The sequence below is a fragment of the Oncorhynchus mykiss genome, chromosome 15 (genome assembly GCF_013265735.2).
Source record: "Oncorhynchus mykiss isolate Arlee chromosome 15, USDA_OmykA_1.1, whole genome shotgun sequence".
In the NCBI taxonomy this organism is placed as follows: domain Eukaryota; kingdom Metazoa; phylum Chordata; class Actinopteri; order Salmoniformes; family Salmonidae; genus Oncorhynchus; species Oncorhynchus mykiss.
The window spans coordinates 75568290-75583486 of NC_048579.1; the positions used below are offsets into that span (position 1 = coordinate 75568290).

At 48.7% G+C, this 15197-nt stretch overlaps 1 protein-coding gene across 3 annotated transcripts in view; it reads right to left on the reverse strand.

The window, feature by feature from the left end:
- Positions 1–15197, reverse strand: part of LOC110490682 (cullin-associated NEDD8-dissociated protein 1) — an 83554-nt gene that overhangs the window by 3682 nt on the left and 64675 nt on the right. For 2 of the 3 annotated variants that reach the window (XM_036945408.1, XM_036945406.1), the window contains exons 15-21: positions 13384–13539; positions 11758–11853; positions 9510–9730; positions 9182–9357; positions 8778–8873; positions 6934–7103; positions 6057–6221 (exon numbers count right to left, since the gene is read on the reverse strand). In XM_036945408.1, the coding sequence (XP_036801303.1) occupies positions 6057–6221; positions 6934–7103; positions 8778–8873; positions 9182–9357; positions 9510–9730; positions 11758–11853; positions 13384–13539 (1080 nt within the window). The other variant, XM_036945407.1, reaches the window with a different exon arrangement.

The following is a 15197-nucleotide window of genomic DNA, read 5'->3' on the forward strand; positions in this document are numbered from 1 at the left end:
GTCTGATCTACCTCCCTCTCTCCCGTTGTCTGATCTACCTCCCTCTCTCCCGTTGTCTGATCTACCTCCCTCTCTCCCGTTGTCTGATCTACCTCCCTCTCTCCCGTTGTCTGATCTACCTCCCTCTCTCCCGTTGTCTGATCTACCTCCCTCTCTCCCGTTGTCTGATCTACCTCCCTCTCTCCCGTTGTCTGATCTACCTCCCTCTCTCCTGTTGTCTGATCTACATACAGACTACCTCTCTCCCGTTGTCTGATCTACCTCCCTCTCTCCTGTTGTCTGATCTACCTCCCTCTCTCCTGTTGTCTGATCTACCTCCCTCTCTCCTGTTGTCTGATCTACCTCTCTCTCTCCTGTTGTCTGATCTACCTCCCTCTCTCCTGTTGTCTGATCTACCTCCCTCTCTCCTGTTGTCTGATCTACCTCCCTCTCTCCTGTTGTCTGATCTACCTCCCTCTCTCCTGTTGTCTGATCTACCTCCCTCTCTCCTGTTGTCTGATCTACCTCCCTCTCTCCTGTTGTCTGATCTACATACAGACTACCTCTCTCCTGTTGTCTGATCTACATACAGACTACCTCTCTCCTGTTGTCTGATCTACCTCCCTCTCTCCTGTTGTCTGATCTACCTACAGACTACCTCTCTCCCGTTGTCTGATCTACCTCCCTCTCTCCTGTTGTCTGATCTACCTCCCTCTCTCCTGTTGTCTGATCTACCTCCCTCTCTCCTGTTGTCTGATCTACCTCCCTCTCTCCTGTTGTCTGATCTACCTCCCTCTCTCCTGTTGTCTGATCTACCTCCCTCTCTCCTGTTGTCTGATCTACCTCCCTCTCTCCTGTTGTCTGATCTACCTCCCTCTCTCCTGTTGTCTGATCTACCTCCCTCTCTCCTGTTGTCTGATCTACCTCCCTCTCTCCTGTTGTCTGATCTACCTCCCTCTCTCCTGTTGTCTGATCTACCTCCCTCTCTCCTGTTGTCTGATCTACCTCTCTCTCTCCTGTTGTCTGATCTACCTCCCTCTCTCCTGTTGTCTGATCTACCTCCCTCTCTCCTGTTGTCTGATCTACCTCCCTCTCTCCTGTTGTCTGATCTACCTCCCTCTCTCCTGTTGTCTGATCTACCTCCCTCTCTCCTGTTGTCTGATCTACCTCCCTCTCTCCTGTTGTCTGATCTACATACAGACTACCTCTCTCCTGTTGTCTGATCTACATACAGACTACCTCTCTCCTGTTGTCTGATCTACCTCCCTCTCTCCTGTTGTCTGATCTACCTCCCTCTCTCCTGTTGTCTGATCTACCTCCCTCTCTCCTGTTGTCTGATCTACCTCCCTCTCTCCTGTTGTCTGATCTACCTCCCTCTCTCCCGTTGTCTGATCTACCTCCCTCTCTCCCGTTGTCGGATCTACCTCCCTCTCTCCCGTTGTCGGATCTACCTCCCTCTCTCCCGGTGTTGGATCTACCTCCCTCTCTCCCGTTGTCTGATCTACCTCCCTCTCTCCCGTTGTCTGATCTACCTCCCTCTCTCCCGTTGTCTGATCTACCTCCCTCTCTCCTGTTGTCTGATCTACCTCCCTCTCTCCTGTTGTCTGATCTACCTCCCTCTCTCCTGTTGTCTGATCTACCTCCCTCTCTCCTGTTGTCTGATCTACCTCCCTCTCTCCTGTTGTCTGATCTACCTCCCTCTCTCCTGTTGTCTGATCTACCTCCCTCTCTCCTGTTGTCTGATCTACCTCCCTCTCTCCTGTTGTCTGATCTACCTCCCTCTCTCCTGTTGTCTGATCTACCTCCCTCTCTCCTGTTGTCTGATCTACATACAGACTACCTCTCTCCCGTTGTCTGATCTACCTCCCTCTCTCCCGTTGTCTGATCTACCTCCCTCTCTCCTGTTGTCTGATCTACATACAGACTACCTCTCTCCCGTTGTCTGATCTACCTCCCTCTCTCCTGTTGTCTGATCTACCTCCCTCTCTCCTGTTGTCTGATCTACCTCCCTCTCTCCTGTTGTCTGATCTACCTCTCTCTCTCCTGTTGTCTGATCTACCTCCCTCTCTCCTGTTGTCTGATCTACCTCCCTCTCTCCTGTTGTCTGATCTACCTCCCTCTCTCCTGTTGTCTGATCTACCTCCCTCTCTCCTGTTGTCTGATCTACCTCCCTCTCTCCTGTTGTCTGATCTACATACAGACTACCTCTCTCCTGTTGTCTGATCTACCTCCCTCTCTCCTGTTGTCTGATCTACCTCCCTCTCTCCTGTTGTCTGATCTACCTCCCTCTCTCCTGTTGTCTGATCTACCTCCCTCTCTCCTGTTGTCTGATCTACCTCCCTCTCTCCTGTTGTCTGATCTACCTCCCTCTCTCCTGTTGTCTGATCTACCTACAGACTACCTCTCTCCCGTTGTCTGATCTACCTCCCTCTCTCCTGTTGTCTGATCTACCTCCCTCTCTCCTGTTGTCTGATCTACCTCTCTCTCTCCTGTTGTCTGATCTACCTCCCTCTCTCCTGTTGTCTGATCTACCTCCCTCTCTCCTGTTGTCTGATCTACCTCCCTCTCTCCTGTTGTCTGATCTACCTCCCTCTCTCCTGTTGTCTGATCTACCTCCCTCTCTCCTGTTGTCTGATCTACCTCCCTCTCTCCTGTTGTCTGATCTACCTCCCTCTCTCCTGTTGTCTGATCTACCTCCCTCTCTCCTGTTGTCTGATCTACCTCCCTCTCTCCTGTTGTCTGATCTACCTCCCTCTCTCCTGTTGTCTGATCTACCTCCCTCTCTCCTGTTGTCTGATCTACCTCCCTCTCTCCTGTTGTCTGATCTACCTCCCTCTCTCCTGTTGTCTGATCTACCTCCCTCTCTCCTGTTGTCTGATCTACCTCCCTCTCTCCCGTTGTCGGATCTACCTCCCTCTCTCCCGTTGTCGGATCTACCTCCCTCTCTCCTGGTGTTGGATCTACCTCCCTCTCTCCCGTTGTCTGATCTACCTCCCTCTCTCCTGTTGTCTGATCTACCTCCCTCTCTCCTGTTGTCTGATCTACCTCCCTCTCTCCTGTTGTCTGATCTACCTCCCTCTCTCCTGTTGTCTGATCTACCTCCCTCTCTCCTGTTGTCTGATCTACCTCCCTCTCTCCTGTTGTCTGATCGACCTCCCTCTCTCCTGTTGTCTGATCGACCTCCCTCTCTCCTGTTGTCTGATCTACCTCCCTCTCTCCTGTTGTCTGATCTACCTCCCTCTCTCCTGTTGTCTGATCTACCTCCCTCTCTCCAGTTGTCTGATCTACCTCCCTCTCTCCAGTTGTCTGATCTACCTCCCTCTCTCCTGTTGTCTGATCTACCTCCCTCTCTCCTGTTGTCTGATCTACCTCCCTCTCTCCTGTTGTCTGATCTACATACAGACTACCTCTCTCCCGTTGTCTGATCTACCTCCCTCTCTCCCGTTGTCTGATCTACCTCCCTCTCTCCTGTTGTCTGATCTACATACAGACTACCTCTCTCCTGTTGTCTGATCTACATACAGACTACCTCTCTCCCGTTGTCTGATCTACCTCCCTCTCTCCTGTTGTCTGATCTATCTCCCTCTCTCCTGTTGTCTGATCTACCTCCCTCTCTCCTGTTGTCTGATCTACCTCCCTCTCTCCTGTTGTCTGATCTACCTCCCTCTCTCCTGTTGTCTGATCTACATCCCTCTCTCCTGTTGTCTGATCTACCTCCCTCTCTCCTGTTGTCTGATCTACATCCCTCTCTCCTGTTGTCTGATCTACATCCCTCTCTCCTGTTGTCTGATCTACCTCCCTCTCTCCTGTTGTCTGATCTACCTCCCTCTCTCCTGTTGTCTGATCTACATACAGACTACCTCTCTCCTGTTGTCTGATCTACATACAGACTACCTCTCTCCTGTTGTCTGATCTACCTCCCTCTCTCCTGTTGTCTGATCTACATCCCTCTCTCCTGGTGTCGGATCTACCTCCCTCTCTCCTGTTGTCTGATCTACATACAGACTACCTCTCTCCTGTTGTCTGATCTACCTCCCTCTCTCCTGTTGTCTGATCTACATACAGACTACCTCTCTCCTGTTGTCTGATCTACCTCCCTCTCTCCTGTTGTCTGATCTACCTCCCTCTCTCCTGGTGTCGGATCTACCTCCCTCTCTCCTGGTGTCTGATCTACATACAGACTACCTCTCTCCTGTTGTCTGATCTACATACAGACTACCTCTCTCCTGTTGTCTGATCTACCTCCCTCTCTCCTGTTGTCTGATCTACATCCCTCTCTCCTGTTGTCTGATCTACATCCCTCTCTCCTGTTGTCTGATCTACATACAGACTACCTCTCTCCTGTTGTCTGATCTACATACAGACTACCTCTCTCCTGTTGTCTGATCTACCTCCCTCTCTCCTGTTGTCGGATCTACATCCCTCTCTCCTGTTGTCTGATCTACATCCCTCTCTCCTGTTGTCTGATCTACCTCCCTCTCTCCTGTTGTCTGATCTACCTCCCTCTCTCCCGTTGTCTGATCTACCTCCCTCTCTCCTGTTGTCTGATCTACCTCCCTCTCTCCCGTTGTCTGATCTACCTCCCTCTCTCCCGTTGTCTGATCTACCTCCCTCTCTCCCGTTGTCTGATCTACCTCCCTCTCTCCTGTTGTCTGATCTACATCCCTCTCTCCCGTTGTCTGATCTACCTCCCTCTCTCCCGTTGTGTGATCTACCTCCCTCTCTCCTGTTGTCTGATCTACCTCCCTCTCTCCTGTTGTCTGATCTACATCCCTCTCTCCCGTTGTCTGATCTACCTCCCTCTCTCCCGTTGTCTGATCTACCTCCCTCTCTCCTGTTGTCTGATCTACCTCCCTCTCTCCCGTTGTCTGATCTACCTCCCTCTCTCCCGTTGTCTGATCTACCTCCCTCTCTCCCGTTGTCTGATCTACCTCCCTCTCTCCCGTTGTCTGATCTACCTCCCTCTCTCCTGTTGTCTGATCTACATACAGACTACCTCTCTCCTGTTGTCTGATCTACATACAGACTACCTCTCTCCTGTTGTCTGATCTACCTCCCTCTCTCCTGTTGTCTGATCTACCTCCCTCTCTCCTGTTGTCTGATCTACCTCCCTCTCTCCTGTTGTCTGATCTACCTCCCTCTCTCCTGTTGTCTGATCTACCTCCCTCTCTCCTGTTGTCTGATCTACCTCCCTCTCTCCTGTTGTCTGATCTACATACAGACTACCTCTCTCCTGTTGTCTGATCTACATACAGACTACCTCTCTCCTGTTGTCTGATCTACCTCCCTCTCTCCTGTTGTCTGATCTACCTCCCTCTCTCCTGTTGTCTGATCTACCTCCCTCTCTCCTGTTGTCGGATCTACCTCCCTCTCTCCTGGTGTTGGATCTACCTCCCTCTCTCCTGGTGTCGGATCTACCTCCCTCTCTCCTGTTGTCTGATCTACCTCCCTCTCTCCTGTTGTCGGATCTACCTCCCTCTCTCCTATTGTCTGATCTACCTCCCTCTCTCCTGGTGTCGGATCTACCTCCCTCTCTCCTGTTGTCTGATCTACCTCCCTCTCTCCTGTTGTCTGATCTACCTCCCTCTCTCCTGTTGTCTGATCTACCTCCCTCTCTCCTGGTGTCGGATCTACCTCCCTCTCTCCTGTTGTCTGATCTACATACAGACTACCTCTCTCCTGTTGTCTGATCTACATACAGACTACCTCTCTCCTGTTGTCTGATCTACATACAGACTACCTCTCTCCTGTTGTCTGATCTACATACAGACTACCTCTCTCCTGTTGTCTGATCTACATACAGACTACCTCTCTCCTGTTGTCTGATCTACATACAGACTACCTCTCTCCTGTTGTCTGATCTACATACAGACTACCTCTCTCCTGTTGTCTGATCTACATACAGACTACCTCTCTCCTGTTGTCTGATCTACATACAGACTACCTCTCTCCTGTTGTCTGATCTACATACAGACTACCTCTCTCCTGTTATCTGATCTACATACAGACTACCTCTCTCTCCAGGCAGGCTATTGTTGAAATATAACGGAGTCCTGTCAGGAAGCTGTTCAGGATACCTTGATGTCGTAATGGTCCTTGAGTCCGTCTTCTACGTGGTTGAGGAACTCAAAGATGTCTAGTCTGTCTAGACAGCTGTCCAGAAGTGTGTACATGCACTCAAACGCTGCCTTCCTTATGTCCAGACCATCGTCCACTGTGTGTTTAAAGGGACCCATCTCAACCTGGGGGGAGAAGACAGGTAATTTAGAAGACCCTCATCCACTGTGTGTTTAAAGGGACCCATCTCAACCTGGGGGGAGAAGACCCTCTTATCTAAAGTAACTCAACTAAAAGTAGGACGACAGAGGACAAGAATTGCAAGTAAATCCTTTGTCAATAAAACTTAAAACCTTAAAAAAACAAAACACAAAAGGAAGGGAGGGAGGAAGGAAGCAGGAACAAGGAGGTGAAGCACCAATGAAAGCCATGTCAACCTAGGGAAGAGTAGATGAAGAATGACAGAAGGATAACAGACAAAGGTAGGAAGGAAGGAAGGAAGGAAGGAAGGAAGGAAGGAAGGAAGGAAGGAAGGAAGGAAGGAAGGAAGGAAGTGAAGCACCAATGAAAGCCATGTCAACCTAGAGATAACCGAAAACAAGGGAAGAGTAGATGAAGAATGACAGAAGGATAACAGACAAAGGAAGGAAGGAAGGAAGGAAGGAAGGAAGGGAAGCGCCAATGAAAGCCATGTCAACCTAGGGAAGAGTAGATGAAGAATGACAGAAGGATAACAGACAAAGGAAGGAAGGAAGAAAGGAAGGAAGGGAAGCACCAATGAAAGCCATGTCAACCTAGGGATAACAGAAAACAAGGGAAGAGTAGATGAAGAACGACAGAAGGTGTGAATACTGAAGCAGAAAAGGAGAGGAAACATCAGCTTGGTTCGTCCCGTACCTCTCTGATGAGTTCCTTGCGGACTTTGGTCTCGTTGTAGAGGTGTGGCAGGACCGTATCCAGTAGGTCTCTGATGAGAGAGGGCTTATTATGGGCTGCGGAGTTGAAGGTTACCAGGGCAACCCGCCGCACGTTCAGGTCCGGGTCCTCCAACGTCTTCAAGAAGTCACCTGGAATACAGAACAACACAGTCGGTCATAATGAACCTTTCACATATACAATGAACATCAGTATACGACAAGTCAAATGAAAAGCTCCTCTCGTCTATATTTCCTCAGTGTGTCTCAGTAAAAACATCAGTCTCGGTCTCCAGTACAGTGAATTATGAAACTATTCAGACCCCTTCCCCTTGTTCCACATTTTGTTACATTACAGCCTTATTCTAAAATGGATTAAATAAATCCATCATTCTGAAATGGAAGAAGTTTGGAACCACCAAGACTCTTCCTAGAGCTGGCCACCCGGCCCAACTGAGCAATCGGGGGAGAAGGGCCTTGGTCAGGGAGAAGACCAAGAACCCGATGGTCACTCTGACAGAGCTCCAGAGTTCCTCTGTGGAGATGGGAGAACATTCCAGAAGGACAACCATCTCTCAGAACTCCACCAATCAGGCCTTTATGGTAGAGTGGCCAGACGGAAGCCACTTCTCAGTAAAAGGCACATGACGGCCTGCTTGGAGTTTCCCAAAAGGCACCTAAAGGACTCTAAGACCTTGAGAAACAAGAGTTGTCTAGTCTGATGAAACCAAGATTGTACTCTTTGGTCTGAATGCCAAGCGTCATGTCTGGAGGAAACCTGGCACCATCCCTATGGTGAAGCATGGTGGTGGCAGCAGCATGCTGTGGGGATGTTTTTCAGCAGCAGGGACTGGGTGACTAGTCAGGATCGAGGGAAAAATGAATGGAGCAAAGTACAGAGAGATCCTTGATGTAAACCTCCTCCAGAGCGCTCAGGACCTCAGACTGGGGCGAAGGTTCACCTTACAACAGGACAACGACCCTAAGCACACAGCCAAGACAACGCAGGAGTGGCTTCGGGACAAGTCTCTGAATGTCCTTGAGTGGCCGAGCCAGAGCCCAGACTCGAACCCGATCAAACATCTCTGGAGAGACCTGAAAATATCTGTGCAGCAACGCTTCCCATCCAACCTGACAGAGCTTGAGAGGATCTGCAGAGAAGAATGGGAGAAACTCCCAAAATCCAGGTGTGTCAAGCTTGTAGCATAATACCCAAGAAGACTGAAGGCTGTAATCACTGCCAACGGTGCTTCAACAAAGTACTGAGTAAAGGGTCTGAATACTTATGTAAATGTTATATTTCCAGTTTTAATTTTTTTATACATTTGTAAACATGTCTAAAAACCTGTTTTTGCTTTATCATTATGGGGTATTGTGATATCATTATGGGGTATTGTGATGTCATTATGGGGTATTGTGATGTCATTATGGGGTATTGTGATGTCATTATGGGGTATTGTGATGTCATTATGGGGTATTGTGTGTAGATTGATGAGGGGGAAAAAAACTACAATGTAATCCATTTTAGAATAAGGCTGTAACGTAACAAAATGTGGAAAAAGTCAAGGGGTCTGAATACTTTCTGAATGTACTGTATTTATGCTGTAATAGTCTGTGCCGGAGGCTAGGGTCAGTTTGTCATTAGATACAGTCTGCCTGTCTCAGTAACAACATTCCGATATAGATACCATAGCAGTCTGCCTGTCTCAGTAACACCATTCAGATATAGATACCATAGCAGTCTGCCTGTCTCAGTAACAACATTCAGATATAGATAGCATAGCAGTAGTCAAAGAGGATAGATGACATAGTAGAGATGAGACACACCTATGCAGTTTTTCAGGAGAGGGTCTATTGTCTGTGGGTGGTCTGAGATGGTGAACTTCACTGCTGTCACGACTGAGCTTCTGGCATATGATGATCCTGGAGACAGGAAACATTAATATTTCACATCACACACCCGCAATATCATAGTAAACTAATACCCAGGTCATATTTCTTTACATGAAATGATTCATATCATGCACAATGAACCACCTGTATTTAAATATTATTATATATATATATTTTTTAAATCAAGTCTTGCCAATCAAAACGGGCCAATGAAAACCAGCAGGGCGTTCCTGTCCCCCACCTGAGAGCAGGTATCCTTTAAGTCTGGGCAGCAGGGTTTCTGGGTCTATGAGGGTGAGTTTCCCCAGACATTCTGCTACCACGTTCCCGTTCCTCACCTGAGAGCAGGTATCCTTTAAGTCTGGGCAGCAGGGTTTCTGGGTCTATGAGGGTGAGTTTCCCCAGACATTCTGCTACCACGTTCCTGGTGCCCTCCTCGGCACACTCACAGTGCTTCAACAGCAGGGTCCACACACCCTCGACATAAAGTTTCAGACCCGTCACGGACGCCGAGCTGGAGAGAACAGAACAGAGATGCCATGTTGGTCACAAGGTGAAAACAGCAACCCCGCGCAATTAGCCAGTTCAGTCACCCCGACCCCGGGACTCGAACCAGCGACCTTTCGGGTGGGTTCCACACCTCTCTAACCCGTCGGACTGTCCTACCTGATGATCTCTTTGAGCGAGTGAAGCAGCAGATACTGCCTCTTGGGCTGTCCCGAGATCTCCCCCAGAACGAAGGGCAGGTATTCCGGCAGGTTGCCCACGGCGATGGATCCCAGGGCGTAGGATGCGGCAGACTTGACCTCTTCGGAGGAGGAAGAGAAGGCGTCCAGGATGACCGTCTTGAGCTCCGGTTGGCCGCTCAGGTCTACGTGGTGTCCCACCTACCACAGAGACATTGTGAATGATTCCTTCACTACTGATACTAGTCACGACATCTGATACCAGCCCACTACAGTTAAACACCACTATTAGTCCCACTACCATCAAACCCACTATTAGTCCCACTACCATCAAACCCACAATTCGTCCCACTACCATCAAACCCACAATTCGTCCCACTACCATCAAACCCACAATTCGTCCCACTACCATCAAACCCACAATTCGTCCCACTACCATCAAATCCACTATTAGTCCCACTACCATCAAATCCACTATTAGTCCCACTACCATCAAACCCACTATTAGTCCCACTACCATCAAACCCACTATTAGTCCCACTACCATCAAACCCACTATTAGTCCCACTACCATCAAACCCACTATTAGTCCCACTACCATCAAACCCACTATTAGTCCCACTACCATCAAACCCACTATTAGTCCCACTACCATCAAACCCACTATTAGTCCCACTACCATCAAAACCCACTATTAGTCCCACTACCATCAAAACCCACTATTAGTCCCACTACCATCAAACCCACTATTAGTCCCACTACCATCAAACCCACTATTAGTCCCACTACCATCAAACCCACTATTAGTCCCACTACCATCAAACCCACTATTAGTCCCACTACCATCAAACCCACTATTCGTCCCATTACCATCAAACCCACAATTCGTCCCACTACCATCAAACCCACAATTCGTCCCACTACCATCAAACCCACAATTCGTCCCACTACCATCAAACCCACAATTCGTCCCACTACCATCAAACCCACAATTCGTCCCACTACCATCAAACCCACAATTCGTCCCACTACCATCAAACCCACTATTCGTCCCACTACCATCAAGCCCACTATTCATCCCACTACCATCAAACCCACTATTCGTCCCACTACCATCAAACCCACTATTAGTCCCACTACCATCAAACCCACTATTAGTCCCACTACCATCAAACCCACTATTAGTCCCACTACCATCAAACCCACTATTAGTCCCACTACCATCAAACCCACTATTCGTCCCACTACCATCAAACCCACTATTAGTCCCACTACCATCAAACCCCTATTAGTTCCACTACTATCAAACCCACTATTAGTCCCACTACCATCAAACCCACTATTAGTTCCACTACCAGCAAACCCACTATTAGTCCCACTACCATCAAACCCACTATTCGTCCCACTACCATCAAACCCACTATTCGTCCCACTACCATCAAACCCACTATTCGTCCCACTACCATCAAACCCACTATTCGTCCCACTACCATCAAACCCACTATTCGTCCCACTACCATCAAACCCACTATTAGTCCCACTACCATCAAACCCCTATTAGTTCCACTACCATCAAACCCACTATTAGTCCCACTACCATCAAACCCACTATTAGTTCCACTACCAGCAAACCCACTATTAGTCCCACTACCATCAAACCCACTATTCGTCCCACTACCAGCAGCAGTAAAACTCAAATTTTTGTACCCCTTTTTCTCCCCAATTTCGTGGTATCCAATTGATAGTTACAGTCTTGTCTCAGCACTGCAACTCCCGTACGGACTCGGGAGAGGCGAAGGTCAGGGGCCGTGGGTCCTCCCGAAACACAACCCAACCGCACTGCTTCTTCCCACAACGCCTACTTAACCCCGGAAGCCAACTGCACCAATGTGTCAGAGAAAACACCGTACACCTGGCGACCAGGTCAACGTGCACTGCACCCGGCCCGCCAAAGGAGTCGCTAGTGCACGATGGGACAAGGACATCCCTGCCGGCGAAACCCTCCCTGTAACCCGGACGACCCTGGGCCAATTGTGCACCGCCCCATGGGTCTCCCGGTCGCGGCCGGGCTGCGACAGAGCCTGGACTCGAACCCAGAATCTCTAATGACACAGCTACTTAGACCACTGCGCCACTCGGGAGGCCCACAACCGTAAAAAGCCTTGGACATGCACATACACACTTTTTTGTTAATTTTAGTATTTGTATTTTTAAAAAGTGTGACCCACCTCTCCCAGTGACAGCAGGGCCAGCAGCCTGATGGAGTCTGTCGACCGAGAGTTCTTCACATCCTGGATGAACTGGCCTACCACAGCAGGACCCTCCTACAAATACAAATCCAGCTTTATTTAAAATGCATTAAATATGGAAAAAAGCTTTAGGGCAGTGATCACATTATAAAACATTATGTTAAGATGATGAACAAACAAAAAGAAACAAAAAAAAGAGGAAATAATCAAACCAAAAATCTGAGATTGAAAAAAAACACCAATACAAAAAAGGCAATAAATGTCCTTCAGGAGAACAGAACACAGGAAGGAGGTCTGAATGTCCTTCAGGGGAACAGAACACAGGAAGGAGGTCTGAATGTCCTTCAGGAGAACAGGACACAGGAAGGAGGTCTGAATGTCCTTCAGGGGAACAGAACACAGGAAGGAGGTCAATGTCCTTCAGGAGAACAGAACACAGGAAGGAGGTCTGAATGTCCTTCAGGGGAACAGAACACAGGAAGGAGGTCTGAATGTCCTTCAGGAGAACAGAACACAGGAAGGAGGTCTGAATGTCCTTCAGGGGAACAGAACACAGGAAGGGGGTCTGAATGTCCTTCAGGAGAACAGAACACAGGAAGGAGGTCTGAATGTCCTTCAGGGGAACAGAACACAGGAAGGAGGTCTGAATGTCCTTCAGGAGAACAGAACACAGGAAGGGGGTCTGAATGTCCTTCAGGAGAACAGAACACAGGAAGGGGGTCTGAATGTCCTTCAGGAGAACAGAACACAGGAAGGAGGTCTGAATGTCCTTCAGGGGAACAGAACACGGGAAGGAGGTCTGAATGTCCTTCAGGAGAACAGAACACAGGAAGGAGGTCTGAATGTCCTTCAGGAGAACAGAACACAGGAAGGAGGTCTGAATGTCCTTCAGGGGAACAGAACACAGGAAGGAGGTCTGAATGTCCTTCAGGGGAACAGAACACAGGAAGGAGGTCTGAATGTCCTTCAGAAGAACAGAACACGGGAAGGAGATCTGAAAGTCCTTCAGGAGAACAGAACACGGGAAGGAGGTCTGAATGTCCTTCAGGAGAACAGAACACGGGAAGGAGGTCTGAATGTCCTTCAGGAGAACAGAACACGGGAAGGAGGTCTGAATGTCCTTCAGGGGAACAGAACACAGGAAGGAGGTCTGAATGTCCTTCAGGAGAACAGAACACAGGAAGGAGGTCTGAATGTCCTTCAGGAGAACAGAACACAGGAAGGAGGTCTGAATGTCCTTCAGGGGAACAGAACACAGGAAGGAGGTCTGAATGTCCTTCAGGAGAACAGAACACAGGAAGGAGGTCTGAATGTCCTTCAGGAGAACAGAACACAGGAAGGAGGTGTGAATGTCCTTCAGGAGAACAGAACACAGGAAGGAGGTCTGAATGTCCTTCAGGAGAACAGAACGCAGGAAGGAGGTCTGAATGTCCTTCAGGAGAACAGAACACAGGAAGGAGGTCTGAATGTCCTTCAGGAGAACAGAACACAGGAAGGAGGTATGAAAGTCCTCCAGGAGAACAGAACACAGGAAGGAGGTCTGAAAGTCCAGGAGAACATAAATACAAACATAACACAGGAAGGTCAGCAGAACAGTGAACCTACATCAGGACAGGCGCGGGTCAGGGCGGCCACACATTTAGCGATAGAGTAGTAGGACTGTTTGTGTGTTAGAGCAGCACTCTGGGCGTAGACTGGACCGGTCAGCATACGGAGCAGGTCCATGTAACCCAGAGAGGATGTCCCGGTACCCACCAGAGCCTGGGAGAGGACACAGTAAAACAGCTTTTAATACAACCCTAACCCAGAGAGGATGTCCCTGTACCCACCAGAGCCTGGGAGAGGACACAGTAATACAACCCTAACCCAGAGAGGATGTCCCTGTACCCACCAGAGCCTGGGAGAGGACACAGTAATACAACCCTAACCCAGAGAGGATGTCCCTGTACCCACCAGAGCCTGGGAGAGGACACAGTAATACAACCCTAACCCAGAGAGGATGTCCGGGTACCCACCAGAGCCTGGGAGAGGACAGTAATACAACCCTAACCCAGAGAGGATGTCCCTGTACCCACCAGAGCCCGAAGAACAGAATACAATTTACTGAGTGCTAAAATACTGCTTGGTCAGAGAGGGGTGTTTAATAAATTAACATTGAGCAGTGACACTTCTAGATATGAAGTTGACAGTTTGAGAATCTATAGATCTATTAGGGACAAGGTAAGCCCTAACTACCTGATCATCTATTAGGGACCAGGTAAGCCCTAACTACCTGATCATCCATTAGGGACAAGGTAAGCCCTAACTACCTGATCATCTATTAGGGACAAGGTAAGCCCTAACTACCTGATCATCCATTAGGGACCAGGTAAGCCCTAACTACCTGATCATCCATTAGGGACAAGGTAAGCCCTAACTACCTGATCATCCATTAGGGACAAGGTAAGCCCTAACTACCTGATCATCCATTAGGGACAAGGTAAGCCCTAACTACCTGATCATCTATTAGGGACAAGGTAAGCCCTAACTACCTGATCATCTATTAGGGACAAGGTAAGCCCTAACTACCTGATCATCTATTAGGGACAAGGTAAGCCCTAACTACCTGATCATCCATTAGGGACAAGGTAAGCCCTAACTACCTGATCATCCATTAGGGACAAGGTAAGCCCTAACTACCTGATCATCCATTAGGGACAAGGTAAGCCCTAACTACCTGATCATCTATTAGGGACAAGGTAAGCCCTAACTACCTGATCATCCATTAGGGACCAGGTAAGCCCTAACTACCTGATCATCCATTAGGGACAAGGTAAGCCCTAACTACCTGATCATCTATTAGGGACAAGGTAAGCCCTAACTACCTGATCATCCATTAGGGACAAGGTAAGCCCTAACTACCTGATCATCCATTAGGGACAAGGTAAGCCCTAACTACCTGATCATCCATTAGGGACAAGGTAAGCCCTAACTACCTGATCATCTATTAGGGACAAGGTAAGCCCTAACTACCTGATCATCCATTAGGGACAAGGTAAGCCCTAACTACCTGATCATCTATTAGGGACAAGGTAAGCCCTAACTACCTGATCATCCATTAGGGACAAGGTAAGCCCTAACTACCTGATCATCCATTAGGGACAAGGTAAGCCCTAACTACCTGATCATCCATTAGGGACAAGGTAAGCCCTAACTACCTGATCATCCATTAGGGACCAGGTAAGCCCTAACTACCTGATCATCCATTAGGGACAAGGTAAGCCCTAACTACCTGATCATCCATTAGGGACAAGGTAAGCCCTAACTACCTGATCATCCATTAGGGACAAGGTAAGCCCTAACTACCTGATCATCCATTAGGGACAAGGTAAGCCCTAACTACCTGATCATCCATTAGGGACAAGGTAAGCCCTAACTAC